This window comes from Schistocerca gregaria, chromosome 2 (assembly GCF_023897955.1).
Source record: "Schistocerca gregaria isolate iqSchGreg1 chromosome 2, iqSchGreg1.2, whole genome shotgun sequence".
Lineage (NCBI taxonomy): Eukaryota > Metazoa > Arthropoda > Insecta > Orthoptera > Acrididae > Schistocerca > Schistocerca gregaria.
The window spans coordinates 808,200,075-808,220,467 of NC_064921.1; the positions used below are offsets into that span (position 1 = coordinate 808,200,075).

Sequence of the window (20,393 nt, forward strand, 5' to 3'; positions counted from 1 at the left end):
AAATTTAAAGGAAAGAGAAATCATTTACTAAAAAGTTTCATGATTAATAATATAAAGAAAAATGTACTCATCTTTTTGCTTATCCTCAATACATTACTTATCATTTTGGTAGGAAATGATCACGGGCCTCGGATTTTTTTACTGACAGACTAAAAACAGTTTTTCAAATTACAGCACATTTCATTCCTCATTTTAACTTGTCGCAAGAGTGAAAATCCACTATTCAGCTTTTTAGCACTAAATATAGCTTCTTACTTGTGCCTTTATGAGACAACAGATGTATTGTAGGCTGCTGAAACAAGGACTAATGCACCTCTTGACTGTCAGCTACTGACCCCTAATTTGGTATGTTTTCAGTTCTCTATATTGAACCATGAACTTCTAGAGTGTTCTAGAATCTGTGTTGTTCAGATTAATGATTATAATGACACCAGGTTTCAGTATTATTAACAATTTTATGTAAACTTATCTTCTCTCACTTTTGCAAAGGAATAAAATAATGTTAAATTTTATTTTATAAAATTACAAAAGAGAAATCTCCAGATTATAAAATATGCCACATGTAAAAGACAGTATATTTGGCTTTTACAAAATATCATAATAATAGTTTTGTTTAGTGAACAATAAGTTTCCATAAAATAAGACGTAAATTACACTTAGAAAAATATTCAAACCTTTTGGCTTTTGTTGTAATTTGTGTAAAATGAAATGTATGGGATAACTAATTTTTGTGATGGAAAAACTTTTACATTGGAGATACGATAAAACTTGTGTAGAATAAATGCAAACAACTGTCTTTGATACTGCCATGTGTTCTACATTTGAACAGGGCCAATTTAAGGCAAAGGCAAAACAAGCTGCTGCTTGGGGCGCCAAAGCCAAACTGAGAGAAGTGCCAGAGGCTCAGCAACTGTACCTTTCCATGCAGCACGTATCCTAGTCAGTAGTTGCTGCTTGGGGTGTCAAGCTGAGAGGAGTGCCTAAGGGCAAGACTTTTATACAGTGCGTAGCAATGCTTAATAGCAAGTAGTAGCAAAAACTGACACAGGAAAATGTATGAGGGAAATTGGTGGAGTGAGGGGGGGGGGGGGGGAGGGCTAAGGGGGTAAATAATGAGTCAAGAGTGTGGAAAAATGTTCTTGAACAGACCCTTCCTCTGAAGGCATGTGACAAGTGTTCCAGGTTCTTATCCTCCCTTTGGCTCTACTAAATATTCACCACATGTCTTGGTGACAAGGGTTTGATGATCAAGGAAAAGGGGCGTGTGTCACAATTTTTTATTTTTTCATCTTGGGCTTTCAGTTGTCATTAGTGTTTCTATGTTAACAGGGCAGGTCCAAAAGTCTTGTCTGATAGTAGACCCACAGTTTTCTATACTATACATGCAACATTTAGAAGGTGAAGCCCTAAATTTTCTTAATTTCAGTCTTTTGATTTTATTTTGTTAAGATGATTTCCTTGACTAATGGAATTAGACTTTGTACAGGCTGTTTGAACAGACAAGTATGAAGCCGTCCAGGCTGGTTGCTGCTGTGGGTGTGCCTCGTGAGAGCACACTTCCAATAATTGCTGGTTTGACAGCCGACCACAGCACTCGTCGGCTGAGCTGTATGTCACTCTGGGTCACTCTTCAGGTAAGTGTGTCCAACAATTAGAGCAGTAACAGAGAGAATTTAATAAACTACTTGAGAGGTGGAATGGTTTTAACAGTTTTACACCCCCAACTTCAAACATTTATTAGTCTCTCTCTCTCTTTCTCTCTCTCTCCCCCTGTCAGTTCAACAAGTCATAGAATTCCTTCCTTCCTTCCTTCCTTCCTTCCTTCCTTCCTTCCTTCCTTCCTTCCTTCCCTTCTTGCCCCTTTTTTCTGTGTGAAATATTTACAGATGTGGATGTGTGCTCAGTAGTAATATTCTTAAAACATTTGTTGCTGTCATTTACATTCACTTATTTTCCAGGCTCTGGGTAGAGAAGGAATCCATCAAAGGATACGACAAGCATTTGAATCGACAGAACAACTCTGGAGAAGATTGTCAAAATATCCATGCCTTCGTTTGTTGGTAAGTCGCTTGTGTATGGAGTTGTTAACTTTGGTAAAAGTCATCGGAGTAATGCATTTCTAGCTATTATACATGCAACACCATGAAGGCATCATTCAGTAAAGTCGAATTGGTGTGAAGTTTACCTACATGTGGTAATATGCAAATGACCAGCACAAAATAGGCAGGGGAATGCCATCTACATTCAGCATATGAGGAAAGATAATGCAGCAGGTTTTCCATTCAGAAATTCCGTTTGAATGTAGGTTGTTTGTGAGAAGTTTGCATTATGCCTTTTGTAGAGAAGAAAATTCAACAGTGACAAGATAATAGTGTATCAAGATAGAGATTTATCGTTTTATGACATTAATGCTTGCATTGGACAGGATTCCACTACCAGCATATGAATATGGTATCAATAGGTTCATGCTGTGCCGCCTAAATCAGTGATCCCACATGCACCTAAGAATGCAGACATATTGTTTGCCCAGCTTTGCAGGTTTGTACACATCACTTAACTTTAGTCAGGAAATGGGGATGTTTGCAGGAAGAGAAGAATTGACATACACAATGTTGTGATGTGTGGAACACCACAGAGTGTCAGCAATGTGACAATGTTGTGGCTTCCATTGGCATAGCAGCAGAAAGATATGCCAGCAGGGGTACACAGTGAAAACACTTGATGCAGGAGTGGCACCTTATCTTCTCAGATGAGTCCTTATTTTGCATCCAGCTTATAATTGCGGCAAACGTCTGTATGCTGCAAGGATGACAGATGTTGCAAAACTGCCCTTGTCATTGTCAAATGGGCCCAGCTCCTGGCATGATGTAACAGAGTGCCATTAAGTATGCTACATGGTCACTTCTGGTTTGTTTAGCCTGTAATTTGTACAGCTGTTAAGTTTATGATTTGTTAAGACTAGTGGTTGTGTCGTATCGTAGAAGTCTCTTGCAGCAAGATGAGAAAAGGCCACATTTTGCTGGTGCTGTCCTGACCTACCTCAGTGCAGAGTGTGTCCCTTTTGTCCTGGCCAGATCTGCACCCACTGGGAACATCTGGTCACAGTTTGCCTAAAGGCTGGAACACCATGAGCTGCTAGCAGCTATGATACATGAACTCTGGCATAGAGTTGACACAGCATGTAATGACATCTGTATTTGTCATCGGAGCTCAGTTTGTCTCATTGCCCAGCTGTACTCTTCCTTCTGTATCGTATGCACATTCAAGTCATATTTTATTATTTACTGTCCTTCCTGGTGTTCCAGTTTTAATGATCAGAAATGTATAACTACTTTGATGGAGTAAGTGAATGTCTCGTGGAGTAGTTGAGGTTCTGACTTGTCAATAGACACATAAACAAGACTGACAATGTTCCTATATTGTGGACAAATGCTTCGCCAGATCCGTACGAAGCCGCCGCCCCCCCCCCCCCCCTCCCCAACACACACACACACACACGCAGTGTTAGGGATATAGATATTGGGATCATTGGGATCTTCATATGTACTCATTTCATTGTGTTATTTTTTTTCTCTGCACCTAATAGTCTTCTTGCGAAGACATTGCATAATTTACTACCTAATGTTCACTGCACGTTAGTAACTGTTCTTTGAAGTGAATTACAGCTAGTGGTATTGGCTATCGAATTTGCATTCACATTTCAATACCTGATCTGCTGCCCAGGAGAAAATAAACAATAATGGCTTGCATACTATGAGGTACTAACTAACCTAAAAATATACTACTTATAATAGCTATAATTATTAGTTCGTAAATGAAGTAAATACTAATGTACTGTTGTTCAATACATTGTCCTCAGTTGTGAATAGAAATATCTGCACTTATACCCCAACAGTCTATATATACTCACACATATAAACACATGCACCTTCACATATATATTGTATAGGTTGACTACCTAATGCCAGGACTGCAGCTCGACTGGGGTGTGAGGGTTCGACCGGGGGGGTGAGGTTTCCTGTCATGTGGAGTGAAGAGGAGGGGCATTGATGGGGATGAGGTTGAAGGGTTGTGGGTTGGTGGCTGAGAGCTGGGAGGGGGGGTCAGTAGGCATGCAGGATAGGAATGTGGCACCCCTGTGCTCCCTCTGGTCGTAGCTAACGACAACATGGAAAAATGAATTACAAGGAAAAGATAGAATACCAGAAAAGGGAGATTATGGAGTAGAGGATATGGATGACAGACGAATGAAGTTAGGGGCAAGGGGGCAGAGGTTAGGTCAGTTCACACGTACGTAGCTCAAGTGTGTGTGTGTGTGTGTGTGTGTGTGTGTGTGTGTGTGTGTGTGTGTGTGTACGCGTGCGTGCAGCATGTGTGTAGCACACATGCACATGATCAGTAAAGGTGGAGGGAGCATATGTCACGGGCTGTGAAACAGCTATCGAAACAGAGCATGTAGTGCTCAGTAGCATGTTGTACCACTTGTTGGTCGTCTGTGCTATTGGCTGCAATTTGGTGATGGCCATGTGTTCAGCTGGGTAACCACATAAAATACTGTGCAGAAATAGTGATAGGATTGATACACGGCATTATTTCTTAAGTAGGTGGCATTGCTTCCGACTGTACAGGATAAACCTTTGATGGGGCTAGTGTAGTATGTGTTGTGTGGGTGTAATGGAAACTTCATGCACTGTTGTCTTCCACAGGGATATGAATCAAGTGACAAGGTGTTGGGAGGATGTGTGGTCGAAGGCTGGACTAGGGTATTGTTTAGATGAGTGGATGGCAGAAAACCACTTTAGGAGAAATGGGAAGATTGCGAGAAGGATAATCTTCTTTGTCAGGGACGATAAGTAGTCTGAGCCCAGACAAAGGATATGATTACATATGTGTCTTTGGAGTCTTTCGCAGTGGCACATTTAAATAAAATCTTCTTGGTTTACAAGCCCTGTCGTTTCTAACGTCTCGAGCTTTAAACAGCTGTCTCCACCATCGTCATAAGGATTTGAAATCATTGACTGCCAGGGCTGGTACTTTGTTCTGCTTGTATAGGTGTAATGGCAGCATCTGGAACCTTACAGAAAGGCCAGAGTGGTGCATGCACGGAAGGCAAGTTGGGCAGCATGTAGCAGCTACGTCTGCCACAGGCTCAAGTAATATCACGTGGTCCGAGAGGCCAGTGCCGCATTTGAAATGCTGTTCCCAGTCCATGTCTATTCAGCATGCACCCTATCTTGCTAGTAGTTGCTCCACAGAATGGAAGGAAAGCAGCAGGCTTGACCTCTTCTGGCGATTTACAGTCTCTTTCCTCGTTGGCACTTGAAAGCTTTTGCAATTTCTCCCTTAATGTAACCATTCTCTCTGAACACACTCTTCAGCAGCTCAAAATTCACTCTAGATGGTTGATGTCTGATATAATCTTTGCAATGTGTGCAAATGTGTTCAGCAGTGCCTGCTTGTGTACAGGGTGTTGAAATATGTCGGTGATTAAGTACGTAAATTTCCTGTACACTGAGTGACCAAGCCGGCCTCCTGCCTTCCTCCTCCAACTTGACAGTAAATTTAATGTTGGGAAGAACACTGTTCAATTGATAGAGGAACTGCAACATTACATTTTCACCATAAAGCGATATGAAAAAGTTGGTGTCAGTGTATTGTAGGAAGCAAGATGGTCACAATGTATCAGAGTTCAGAGCTTGCTCCTCAAAGTACTCGATGAAAACATCCACAATGTCCAGTGACAGTGGTGATAACATAGCTGTGCCAGCCGTCATATCATAATATTTATCGCAGAACATTAAAGTATATTGTTGTCAAGGCATAGCAGAACAGCTTGATCATCTCAGGTAGAAACTATTGACCCAAAAGATCCAGTATATCTTGTACTGGCACTTCGAAAAAAGTGACACAACATCCAGACTAACCATTATGATGATGAATAACATAATATAAATGGATAGATAAAAAAATCTACTCACCAAGAGGGGCAGGGAAACACACACACACACACACACACACACACACACACACACACACACACACACGTTTAACTATTACATGCTTTCAGAGCAAGTGGCTCCTCCTTCCAGCAGAAGAGTTGAAGGGGAAGGAAGCAGGGTGAAGGAAAAGGACTGGGGAGGTTTAGGGAAAGGGGTAGAGTTCAGAAAAGTCACCCAAAAACCATGGGTGTTGGGAGATTTTACTGGACAGGATAAGAAGGAAAGACTGATTGTTGGGGCTGACCGGATGAGATTGAGGACTTAAAGGTGGAAGACAGGTTAATATGCAAGACAGAGATTACTACTAAAACATCATGCACGAGTGAATAGGAGCAAAAAGCTAAATGCATTGTTTGTGACAGAGGTGGGAAAGGCGGGACAGTGAAAAATAGACAAATCAGAAAATGAAAGATGTAGGAAACTAAAATGGAGTGAAGAAAGTGGTAGTTACTGTGAATAAATGCTGAGACGGAAGAAATTAACGTAAATTAAGACCAGTTGGGTGGTGAGAACCAAGGACATATTGTTGTGCTAGCTCCCACATGCAGAGTTCTGAGAAACTGATGTCTGGGGGAAGAATCCAGATGGTGCGATGGTAAAACTGGCACTGAGGTGATGGCTGTCATGTTGTACAGCGTGCTCTGCAGCAGGATATTGTGTATTGTCTGTAAACACCCTCTTCCTATGCCCATTCATCCTGATGATAACGGTTGGTAGTCATGTAAAAGTCCGAACAGTGGTTACATAATTGCTGGTATATGATGTGTCGTTTTGCAGGAGGCTCTCCCTTTGATAGAATATGTCTTGCCAGTTACAGAGCTGAAATAGGTGGTGGTAGGAGGGTGCATAGGGCAAGTCTTGGTGGGGATGGTCACAGGGGTAGAAGTCATAGGTTAGGGAGATGGGTGCAGAAGGAGCATAAGATCTGCAAAGGATGTTGCGGAGATTGGGAGAGTGACGGAAAGCTATTCTAGGTGTAGTGGGCAAAACCTCAGACAGAATGAATCTCATTTCAGAGAATGATTTTAGGAAGTTATGGCCTTGTCAGCCAGTGAGGACTGAAGCATTCCACCAAGAATGACTTTGATGACATATATAATTCCTCTATGGTGACAACATACCATGCATTGTGTGATTGTTAGGAAATCTTCAAAAGAAGAAATCACAGCTGCTCAGTTCTGTGTCTCAGCATTTTTACAACAGTGCTGGAACAAGAAGGTAATTCCTTGCTTTGGTGTAATCAAGTACTACATTCAAATGTTGCAGTAGGCGGAATTTTGATGGAATTAGTCATACCATAGTGAGAGAGCGAATAGGTTGCACAAGGTATGAACTTGATGTTAATGCCAGAAATTTACCCTATTGTCATCTCCTCCTGGCATCAACCATGTAGGCCTTCAGTTGGGAGTGGGTTGACATAGTCACAGCAATGCAACAGTGCTTAGGTTTGTGCAAGATGATATCTGAAGAATGTTCAAAGTTCGACTGCTTAAGTTGCAGAGGTGCCAACATGGACTGCAGTAAAACCCACAAAGTGGTTGATAATCATTCCAACCGAGAACTGGATGGTGGGTCTGTTGCAGCACAGAGTAAAGGCCTTAATGTTCCCCCAGCATCATGGCATCTGCCAGTATTGGGTATTGTTAGTGGAACAGATCAGAGCATTAGACATATCTCGTGTGATGCAGCTGAGGACATCACACTAACTACTGACCGTATGCTTGTGAAAGCTAAGCCACCAAAATGCAGTGTTAGCTGGTAGGAACAAATGGCTTATGCTTATTACATATAAAAGAGGACTTGGTTGCCACTGTGATCCTGAATGTCAAAGGCTACCACCTGACATGAAGGTGTTGTATTTACTAGATGATGATACATATCGGACACTTAGGCTCGATCCAACACAGACCATTGTCAGAAAGACAAGGAAGTGAATAAAGGACTCTGGTTTTCCAGAAGAAATGATGAAATTAATGCCACTTACCGCCAGACGTGGCTGGCTTAATGAATTGCTAAAGACACACAAGGAAAATGTCCCTCTGAGACCTACAGTTAGTGCAATCAGTTCACCCACCTACAGATTGCAAAAAATCTGGCATGGTTATTAGCATCCAAACTGGGACACTGCAACAACACGATGTTAACTCACAATCATTCGTTGAGACCCTCAAGAAAATGCCTGCTGCTTTCTTTCCATTCTGTGGAGCAATTACTAGCAAGGTAGGGTACGTGTCGAACAAACATGGACAGAGACCGATATTTTTGCCTGCCTGCAAGATGAGATATATGTTATGCCCTTTTAAAGACAGCATAGGTCTTAGAGTTCCTGGAATGTATGATGTCCCCTGTAAATGCAGTAGTATTTACGTAGTTCAAACCATTTTCACAATTGCCGAGTCTTGCGCAGAGCATTCATGACACATCAAAGGGAAGTTGTCCGTGCCTGAACATTTCCTAGAAAGTTAGCATAAAATACAATCTGAGAAAAATGTGAGTTTTGGCTCAAACCACAACATACTGGTATACCGTTACCAAAAAACTTGCTGAAATTAGAATAAATAGCAACAATTTTAAAAGGGGGCAGGCATTCACACGTGGTAGGCCATGGGGGTGGGCTTTGGACACTGAGCGAAAACAAGCTGTATGCTTGACACTTTTAGGGAAGCGGGAACAGCAGTTCCAAACTAGGCATTGGACCATTGCAATTTGTGATATCACTCGGTCCCACAGCATGTGGAGCCACTAGGAGCTACCCAATTTGCCTTCCTGCATATGCTTCACTTGGGCCTTCCCTGGAAGGTTCCAGATGCTGCCATGTCAGTCCCGGCAACCAGTAATTTCAACTCTTGATGATGACAGCGTAGACAGCTGTCAAAAGCTCAAGTGTTTTACTCAAAATGATGAGGCTTGTAAACCAAGATGATTTTATTGAGATATGATTACATTGTTCCTGTTGGGATGGTACTGGTTGATGAGGGTGGTGTGCTCCTTTGCACCTGCTTCGTAGTAGGTGGTCAGAGGATTAGGAGTATGTGTGGATGCATCAGGGGAAATCTCTGTGCAGACTAGGGTTTGGTTGGAAGAGGGAAGGGGAGGGGTGGTGGTGGTGGTATGCCTGCCTTGTCCTGTGTGCCTGCTGCTGCTTCCACCTAAGCTGTTAGCCACCCTTCCCCAATCTTCTCTCCCACTTCCTCATTCACCCTTTTTGGCGAGCTGCGCATTTCCAGAACTATGTGTTCTGACAAAACACTGTAGCCGTGCAAGGGCATGCACGGCAATAACTGGATTAATAATGTGTTTTAGTTGCAGGCTTGTGCCCATCAGGTACAGTTACATACCTGAAATACAGAACTTTGAAATTGATGACATCTTTTCGACTTTCATCTGGTTGGTTGCATTTAAATTCTGTCAGTCAGTGTCACTCTCATCATCTTGTGCAAAGTGTTGAGATTGTGCAGGTGTCCTGTAGATATATATTCCATACATATACTCCCCCCCTCTGTGCATTCAGACTTGCCCAGACATGTGAAGCATTAACTACTAGGTGTAGTCTTGGCGTATAGGTGCTGGTGCAGGGTTCCATGGTGAACTTAGCTGGTAGCCCTCATCTGTGTTGACAAGATTGTCATGGAGCCTTATCTCAGTTTAGCTTCAATGGTACTCTCTGAAAAGTCACTAACTCAGCACATCATTTTCCTTTTCCGAAATTCAAACATAGCTCCCATGTTCTGGCTGTGATCTGCCATGCTGATTTATCTTTGTCCCAGATGCATGCATCTAATGTGTTCCATATAGCATTTCAAGATATCAGTGCCATATTCGACTGTTGTACTGGAGGCCACACTTGCAAGGATGTTCTGTACACCAGATATTTGTTATTGTAGTTGGTCCTTTGCCGAGCCAAGTGTATATTTCATTTTTTGTGGTGGTTGAAAGGTGACCTTGCTGTTGTTTTTTCTGAGGATCTTGCAGTTTTTGCCGAAGCAAGTCCAATGTATGGGATAAAGGCAGGTTTCTCAACCTCTTCTTTGTAGGTGGCCATATCACTCGTTTTCTTCAGTGTGGTTTTAATCTATGCTCCACTGAACCAATTTTAGGAAACAAATCTCTAAGACATTGCAGTTCGGCTGAGAGGCTGTCTTTGTCACAACTGGTACTTGCCCTGCGAGTTTGAGTTTACAGAACACTGCATCAGGTGATGAGAGCTCATTGCATGAAGATACAGATCTATAGCTACATCTATATGGATGCTCTGTAAATCACACTTGAGTGCCTGACAGAGGGTTCATAAAACCACCTTTACAACATTTCTGTTATTCCACACCCAAACAGTGCATGCAAAAAATGAACATCTGTATCAGTCTGTGAGAGCTCCGATTTCCCATTTCGTGAGAAGATCCCACCACAACAAGAAATGCCTTTGTTATAATGATGTCCACCCCAAATCATGTATCGTGTCTGTGACATTTCCCTCCTCCATTTCTCGATAATACAAATGTGCTGCTCTTCTGGGTACGTTCTCGATGTACTGTGTTAAACCCATCTTGCAAGGATCCCACATCTCACAGCAGTATACTCCTAAAGAGAATGGACAGGTGTAGTGTAGGCAGTCTCATTAGAAGATCTGCTACATATTCTGAGTGTTCTGCCAATAAATCGCAGTCTTTGGTTTGCCTTCCCGTCAACATTTTCTGTGTCGTCTTTCCGACTTGAGTTGTTCTAATTGTAATTCCTAGGTATTTAGTTGAATTTACGGCCTTTAGATTTGATTAGTTTATTGTCTAACTGAAGTTTAACATATTCCTTTCAGCATTCCTGTGGATGAGCTCACACTTTTCATTATTTAGTATCAGTTCCAATTTTAGCACCAAATCAGTATCTTATCTAAATCATTTCGCAATTTGTTTTGATCGTCTGGTGACTTTACTAGATGATAAACAGCATCATGTGCAAACAACCTAAGACAGCTGCTCAGATTGTCTCCTAAATTGTTTATACAAAAAAGGAACAGCAGAGGGCATATAACACTACCTTGGGGAATGCCAGGAATCACAACTGTTTTTCTTGATGACTTTCCATCAGTTACTGCGAATTGTGATATGTTTGACAGGAAATCACGAGTCCAGTCACACAACTGAGACTATTCCATAAGCATGCAATTTCACTACAATCCACTTGGGTGGAAAAATGTCAAAAGCCTTCTGGAAATCTAGAAATATGGAATCAATTTAAAATCCCTTATCAATAGCACTCAACACTTCACATGAGTAAAGAGGTAGTTGTGTTTCAGAAGAACTATGTTTTTTAAGTTAGTGTTGTCTGTGTGTCAATAGACCATTCTTTTTGAGGTAATTCATAATGTTCGAACACAATATATGTACCAAAATCCTTCTGCATATTGATGTTTAATGATTTTAGCTTGTAATTTAGTGGCTCAACTCCTGGTGCCTTTTTTGAATATTGGTGTGACCTGTGCAACTTTCCGGTCTTTGGGTATGGATATTTCGTCGAGCAAGCTATTGTGTATGATTGTTAAGTGTGGAGATATTGTGTCAACACTCTCTGAAAGAAACCTAATTGGTGTATAGTCTGCACCGGAAGACTTGCTTTTATTAAGTGATTTAAGTTGCTTCACTACTCCGAGGATCTCTGCTTCTAAGTACTGATGTTGGCAGCTGTTCTTGATTCAAATTCTGGAATATTTACTTCATCATCTTTATTGAAAAAAATTTTGAAGGCTTTTTCTGTAGACTGCGTGTCCTGTAGTACCATCTGCTTTTATCATTAGAATATCCAAATATGGAAGACATCCATTCTGTTCTGACTCCTTTGTGAACAGTATGATTTGCTGGACGCTGGGTGGTCCACACATTCATTCAGGACCTCTCTGCCATGTTATCACACTACGATGGTGTCATAAATGTAATTGAAGAAGTGTTCAGGCTTGAGGTGTAGTTTTTAGTGCTATCTCCAAAGTGCTCCATATAATTTGCCAGTACCAGGGGAAAGCGATAAGTCAGTGGGTACTCCGTTTATTCATAGAAGTCTCCACCACATTTGAAGTAGGTTGTGGTGTGTGTTCAAGTAGCTCCACTTTTTGGAACTCAGAATGAATTGCTAAGATTACCAAGACATTTTGAAGCTTTACCCATGTAAAAAGACATCTTAAGTCAAAGCCCACAAGCAGAACTGTCCTCATACCACTGCGTATCTTTCAGTATGCTTACAAATTTGGCAGAGTTTTTCAAGTGATGTCAGCAATGTCCTATTACAGGTTTCAGAAGTAAGGCTAGAGATACATGGGAACTTTATATGTGGGATGCAGTAGTGGTGTTGTCTATAGGCTGCAGTGGTACATTTTCTTTGTGAATTGTAGGCTCTACATACAAGTGTGGTGGTGCTGGAGCCTATGGATTGAGCTTGTTCATATCTTCTGTCATCAAAGTTGACTCGTCATGCAAAGCTGTTAATAAGAAAAGTAACTTAAATGTTGGGCACTTGTTCAGCTTCCTTTAGGGCGGATTCTGTAGCAAAGTGCTTAGTTGCTGGTGGTAGTCACGAGCACACAATGGGACTCTCACACTTCCTTTGTAGCTGGTAGAACTACTGCATTTTTATCTTCTCTTAGAAATGTTGGTGTTCTCCATACTGCTGTTGTCATGTTTAGTTTCAGAAGTTGTGATGTGTCGAAGATCCGGCAATTTTCCTGCGCCATTGCCTCTTCTGCGCTGACGGGCCATAGATTGCTTGTTGAACATCACTAACAACATCCTTCTTCAGTTGATCAGAAATTAAAAGGATCAGGAAAATGACTTCGAAGGACTAGGCCCCTTCAACTAATATCATTTATCCTTTTGAGAACAAACATTTATTTTCTGAAGTAACAACATGTCCCCTTTAATAACAACAGGTAGGAAAATTCCAAGTTAATTTGCCATATTAAATTTACGGCTTGGAAAATGTTCAAAATGGTGAATAACGCAGTTACTGAATTACAGTGATACCCTTTTCATGGCGTTAAAGAAGATAATTTAATAATTTTAGCATTAAAAATTTAAATGAATCAACAAAATAATTAAAACTGAACTATGAATTTTTGCAAATAAACTCAAAATCAAGACATTAGGCAGACCTCCAACACTAACTAGTTAACAAAACATAACAGTTCTCCTTTACAGCTTACCCAGGTTTACACCAAATAATCTAAAACAAAATTTAGATGAAAGTTACCATATGTATTAAACAGAACAATAAAATTAAATGAAAATTCCCTATGATGAATCAGTTAATCAGATAAAGGCCTCTTCATTGACGCCAAAACTTCATTTCCGTTGCAATTCAGATAACATAAGGTACTCAGCTTGATCACAGTCAGTCAGGATATGTGACTGCAAATGAGTTGCAAGCCATGCTAGAAAATGCTCGATAGCCACCCACACAGCCGTAAGCAGGCTAGGCCTGCCCAGCAAGAAGCCACTGACACAGAACACTCTCTCTGTAACATACTTGATGCTTTTGCCTTCTGCCCAGTTCTGGCGAAGAAGGGTGGATGATGACCTGAAAGAGACATTGTGCTGATCTGCACCACACATCCATTGCTCCAAGTGCAGCTGCTGGCCCCAACTCCACACTGCATGAAGGCTACATGTAAACTGCCTGCACTGCACTGTTCAAAGGCCTCTCCATGATGCCGGTCTAGCAGCCACTTTTGAAGCTTAGATGGGGCAGTGATAACCATGCAAGGCAGTAAGATGCGTCACCTGGTGAGACACCAGCAAGAAGCTGTCAATAGTGGGGAAGGTGAAATGAGTCTCCTTCCCCCATTCAAGCAAAGAGAGAGAGAGAGAGAGAGAGAGAGAGAGAGAGAGAGACGAGAGAAGAGAATAGAAGGAAAGAAATTAATCACTTAACTACTTTTCTATTTGGCTCGCATGTGCCTTCAAGGACTTCAGTCACAAGGTTGCACAATAGCAGATGGGCTAGGTCAGTGGTAACCGAGCGAGGTGGCGCAGTGGTTAGACACTGGACTCGCATTCGGGAGGATGGTCGTTCAATCCCGCGTCCGCCCATCCTGATTTAGGTTTTCCGTGATTTCACTAAATCACTCCAGCCAAATGCCAGGATGGTTCCTCTGAAAGGGCACGGCCGACTTCCTTCCCCATCTTTCCCTAATCCGATGAGACCGATGACCACGCTGTCTGGTCTCCTTCCCCAAACAACCAGCCAACCAACCTAGGTCAGTGGTCGGCAAAGTCATTCGTTAAAAGACCCAAATTCCAGTAGTTTTGTGGTTAAAAAATTTTGTGAGAGCTGTTCTTATTTTCTGAAACTGTGCTTTTAGGAGTTGGTTAATAGTACTGATAGCAAATAAATGTAGAGATCACAACCCTATTGATTGACAAATAAAATACAATAAATGACATATGACAGTGCAAGTTTAATATGAGCAGTAGCCCTGCATTTCTTTGGAAATTTTGACTAGGTCTGCTTTGTATGTTGTTGTTTTTTAAGTTTAGGCTGGATTCCAGGTTGTTGTCAATAAGGCAATTCCTCAATTTATTTTTTACAGGGTTCATGCTTGAAAAAGATTGTTCACATGTATATTTGGAGCAGAAAAGTGCCAGAACAGCAAGTGCTAGTTTCTTAACTGGTGAAATGATTCTGGAATACTTTTCCAGGTGTTAAAAATTACCATGTCTTCCTTCTCTAGGTCTTTCGAAGGAGCCTATATGTGCTGTGAACTAAGATCAATTTTTTTCTATCTAATTGTTCCAAATCAGCATTAAGATGCTCAAATTTGGAGCTCTATAGGTCATTTAGCTCTAGTAATTGAATTTCAAAAGTGCCAATTTCAAAATTAAAGGGAGAAAAATTTAGTTTTGTTATGTTAGCGTGGAGTGCATTTTTAACGAAGGCTAATGACACTTTGCTTTTTCTGAACTTCTGAACTTCTGAAACCTCTGCAGGAAAGTTTCTCTCATGTTTAAAATTGTTCTTTTGAGAAAGGGAATGACAATTACCATGTTCTGTTATTTTCTTACCGATATTTCAGCTGACTTGGAAAATGAATTAATGTTCCTCTCCCCAAATCTTGTGCCAAAAGAAACAATTTATTTTTGAATCGAAAAGACTGTTTTCCCATTCTCTTGTAGTTTACAATTCAGCTCAGTTAGATGAGCTGTAATGTCTACCATAATATAAAATTTTTGGATCTAATTCTCTTGTGTTAATTCAGGACAGTCAGTTCCTCTTCCTAGGAGAAATACTTTAATTTCTGATAATAAAGACGTGAAATTCTGTAGAATGATCCTCTTACAAAGCAACAGACCTTGTTATAAAGCAGATCTGCATATTCACTCTTTATTTCAATCAAAAATTCCTTAAATTGCCCATGATAAAGAGCTTTAGCCATTATTGTGTTGACCATCTTAATGACTTAACACAGCCAATTTCTTCTGGGAATGTCCAGGCACAAATCACTTCTCAGTCAGTGATGCAGTGATGATGAAGTACCTCATGGCTGATTTTTTTTCTTTTTCTTTTAAAAGAGAAGCAGATCCCTTTGTCTCTCCAGTCATACAGTTTGCCCTGTCTTTTGCAACTGAAACAATTCTAACAACTGGAATATGGTATTTGTTCAAGCATTCTGTGACACTATTTGCAATATTCTCACCACGTGTTTGACTTTTAGGTAGCAGTGATCCTAAAATTTCTTCTTTTGGACCTGTAGGTGAAATTCTACGCAGAATCGGAGAGGAAAAGAATACGTGGACAACACTGATAAGGAGAAGGGACAGGATGATAGGACATCTGCTAAGACATGAGGGAATGACTTCCATGGTACTAGAGGGAGCTGTAGAGGAAGACAGAGATTGGAATACGTCAAGCAAATAATTGAGGACGTAGGTTGCAAGTGCTACTCTGAGATGAAGAGGTTAGCACAGGAAAGGAATTCGTGGTGGGCCGCATCAAACCAGTCAGTAGACTGATGACCAAAAAAAAAAAACAAAGGTGAAATAAACTGCACGAGAAGTGAAAATTGTGCTGTGTCATTTATGTCACAATATTCGTCAGCAACTGTAGGTGAAACTACTTTCAGGTTTTCAATTGGTTGATCAATAGTGTTCGAATATATTCTGACTGTTCTTTCACTGTTTTAGCACACAGTGGTAGCTCCGTACTTTTTTTTAAGAATCTTTTCCTTGTTCTTAAAATCATGGGATAACACTCCGGATACACTTACAAAATAACTTTTTTTTATATATTTGCCTTCTGTGTATGATTTTTCCTACCTTGCCAGTCTCTTGACTTACAACAAAGCTTTCAAGGTTAGTGCTGTTGGAAAATTCTGCCTAGTGATTAAACATCGAACTTGGCTTTTCTTTATTCATTTAAAGTTCCTGAACCGCTTTCTTTCTTACATCACTGACAGGGTATTTGCTTCCAATAGACACATGTTTGGTTGCAAAGTACCTCTCCAAATTTGAAAATTTGATTTCCTGTTATGTGCCAGTCCCCCCCCCCCCCCCCCCCTTTCATAAATGAAACACTTTGGAAGACCATTTGAGTTTTGTATGAAGGCAAATTTCTCAGTCCATTCAACTTTAAATTCACAATTTGCATCTTCCAGTTTTCTTTGCTGCTTCTTCTTTGTAGCCACGGCTAAGAGGTGGCACCTTAAAAGAAGGTTATTGGTTTAAGAAAACCAGAAACACTAAGTTGTAACAATTACTTAAATTGTTGAGAGAACTATGGTATATATTCTGGCAATCCAGTTATTAGATCATAAAGCAATATTTTGTTTGTTTATGCTTTCCCATGGAAACTTACACTAATAGCTTATATAATTTAATATTTTATTTGCAGCATGTCAGCTTGTTTAGTGTAGGGATCCAGTTTCTCTATGCATGAGTATACTGTTCATAATTAGTTACAAACAAGCAAGAGGGAACATCAGCAATCAATAGTGTCCTCAGGCAAAACAGTTATTGTTGAATAAACAAGGCATAAAACTTGTCATCTCAACAGCTGCGGATTCAGGGGGAATCACTGTGAACTTACTTTGCCATATTCCAAAAGATAGACGAGCAATATACACATGCGTCTGAAAAATGGAGCACTATATACAAACTGGGCGTGTTTGTTAACACACAGACTGTGTCATTAAATATAGCCTCACACATTCTTCAAATTTAAGATGAACTTGGTGATTTTTGTAATGCTTTCTGCAACTGTATGCTAGTCACGTACAAAGGTAGTGTTTCATTATAGTTTTGTTTTGTTTGTCGAGATGTATTATTCAGCTTGCGAACACATGCATTGCTATGTGCACATGGGGGGTTTCACATTATACCATGTAGTAGGGAAAATTATGGCTGCACGAATCTTTGACGAAATGTTGTCATGTGGGAGACTGTGTCATCGTTTGTGTTTATTACCGGTTTTTATTAAAAAAGTGGTCATTGCGTTTGAATAAATTTGAATATTGTAAAAGAAAGTTAGCTTTCCAGAATGTCTTAGAAGTCTTTCCTCAATTAAAAACATATTTAATGTATCCAAAAGAGCCATGAAATGATCCCAGGCTGGTCAATGTTAAAGAGATAAGGAGTAAATTTTTTATATTGTACTACTAAGGATACATATCTCTGATGAAACACTAGTTAAGAAAATGTGGTCCTGTGGGTAATTTACATTCAAATCATGATCATTTACCTATATCTAGTACTTAAAATATGTGTCATATTCCAAAAATGAAAACTGTCACAAAGTTATATATCTTGCTAATTTAATGGCAAAATTACCTGTAAGATTCACAGCTAGTTGAAAGGTACAAGTAGCTTAATACACCGTGTAGATATTTTCCTCAATTGCGCACTTTTCTCCAACCCACCTGGCTCTGATCAGAAAACACACTGATAACCGACTCCCTTGATATAACGTGTGTCGTGCGTACCTTCTCAATGCCCAGCCTGTAATAAAACACCAACAATACCTAGTCATCTGCAATTAACAATTGCCACCAAATTTTGAGGACTGATCTGAATATAGACACTCCAAGGACTTTTGGAAACAGAGCATACAGGGTTTTTTCTTCCACTATCTTCCATCAAATAGACATTTAAAATGACTGCAATAGAAAGAAAAAAAAACAATGTGCTGCATACGTGCCCAGATAACACCAGTTTTCAACCTCATTGTGGCAATAAAGTTGGCAGGAGCTGTAGTCGGAGTTGATTCTTCGAAGAGCTGCACTGGAGTGTCCAAAGAGCCGCATGCGGTTTGCTGGCCACTGGTCGATGTTTTTTCTAGCTCTGTTCAAGTTTTCTTTAGTCATACAAGTGATAATTCACTCAGACAATAGATCATTTATACTCCACAAATTAGCCAGGGAGAATTAAGGGAATAAGAAAACATCAAAGCAGCAGGAATTGCTTTAGAAGCCACATGCTGTGCTGAATTGAAGGCAGCATTAATCCAAGGGGTGGAAGTGTCCCATTTGGTTTGATTGTTAGCATGGCAAAAAATAATTATGGTGGCCTTAAGATTATAATTAACCCCCTCCGAAAAGGAAGGTTGAGCATAGTAGGGTAGAGTGGATAGGTACTTAATGGCATTACCAAAACAAAACTTTTTAAATTCTAGTGACACAAAGGCAGGGGAATTGTTACTGAGAAGTGTCTTTGGTGGACCGAACCCGAAAAATATTTGAGTTAAATCATGAATAGTTAGCGAGGTGGTAACCCCTCTACTTGGCAAAAGCCACACACAGCTACAAAAGGGGTTGACAACAACTAATATGTAACAATTCCCAGTCTCGCACAGCAGGGAATCTACACAATCACTGAATACTTTATCCTTAAGGCTTTGCTCCCATTCAGAATGCAATAAGCATTTGTGAGTTGGGATTGTGCCTCACCATTTTAAGATTCCCACTCTTGAACCAATCAATGAATATCCTTGTACAAGGACAGCCATGTAACATGAGCATAAACCTTAGTTAATATTTTATAGAGATCCAAAGCCCACCTAATAAGGAAGTATGAAAATAAAATACAGATGGCATGAGTTTAGCAGGTAAATAAATTTTGAGTTTGGCTAATTTCTCAAATTCATGACAAAGTTTACCCTTTCTCAAGGAATAGCTGGGAAGTTCCTCACCTGCCAACAACCACCCTCTTATAGGCCTTAAATAAGGAACTTAGATTCGCTTATTCCTAATATCAGAAAATAATTTAGGTATCTCATGTAACACATCAAAACTTGGATTTGTGGGCACCTTCCTCAAACATTTGGCTGAGTGCACGTGTTTATCTGAGCCCCCTGATTTGCCGAACCTCAAAATGAAAGGCAGGTTTGTGGATCAGCCACCTCGCAATGCTGCCAGTTTTTCTTGGGGAGGCCAAAACCCAACCTGAGGCCTGGTTGTCTGTCCTTAGGTCAAATTCTCTGTGTTCCAGATAAAATTTAAACGTTTCCAAATTGAACAGAACAGCCAAAGCCTCGCAATCAACAGGTTGTCTCACACCAGCATCTTCCTGTAAAAGGACTGCAGCCATCCTGAAATCGATCTGGAGAATGAATCTCTTCTCGAAATTAGGAATAGTGAATACTGACAGGTTACTTAGAGCTGTCTGTCACCTTAAATGTTGCCTGCTGGCTCTCTCCTCAAGCAAATTCCCATCCCGTCTTACGAAGATCAGTAAGAGGGCCAGCTAATTGAATGAAATTAGGGACAAACTTCTGAATGTAGTTCGCCATCCCTGTAAATCGGGTGACTCCTTTCTTGTACTTTGGTTGAGCAAACTTCATGAGATTGAAAGTACATTCTTGATCAAATCTGATTCCATCTTTAGAAACCAGATGTCCCAAAAATGAAATTTGCTGCTTGGTGGGAGTGACCTTAGAAGGTTTAACCATCAGACTGAATACTCAGTATGACCGTTGAAGATGTGAAAGATGTTCACAGAGGACTGATTATACACACCAACATTGTCAAGAGACTTATAAACACAGTTGAACTTTAAATCCCCCAAAACATTGTCTGAAAGCACAGCAGCTCAAGTGGCTAGGCCAAAGGATACATGGTTGGATTCATACAAATTCCAGTCCTTACAGAACGCTGTAACAAACCAAATCAGCATTCAAAGATATTTGATAATAAGCCTGATTGAAATCAAGCAAAGAAAAATATGATGCATCAGGAAACCAAGTGGAAGCAGGTACGGAAATCCAGAAGGGGGAACTGACTCTTAACATAACCCGTTCATTTCCTATAATCAAAGACCAGTCTAAAATCCATGCCCTGTTCCTTAGGACCCAAAACTATAAGTGAGACATGTGGAGAAGTTGAAAATGTAATTACTCCAGCACAAAGCATGAACTCAGTCTGTTGCC

The 20,393-nt window shown here is 40.4% G+C and overlaps 1 protein-coding gene across 1 annotated transcript in view; it reads left to right on the top strand.

Moving 5' to 3' along the window:
• LOC126335104 (putative pyridoxal-dependent decarboxylase domain-containing protein 2) overlaps positions 1 to 20,393 on the top strand; it is a 103,638-nt gene that overhangs the window by 53,224 nt on the left and 30,021 nt on the right. Inside the window, exons 8-9 of the mRNA XM_049998041.1 lie at positions 1,476 to 1,634; positions 1,959 to 2,060. Of these exons, the coding sequence (XP_049853998.1) occupies positions 1,476 to 1,634; positions 1,959 to 2,060 (261 nt within the window). The remainder of the gene's footprint in view (positions 1 to 1,475; positions 1,635 to 1,958; positions 2,061 to 20,393) is intronic.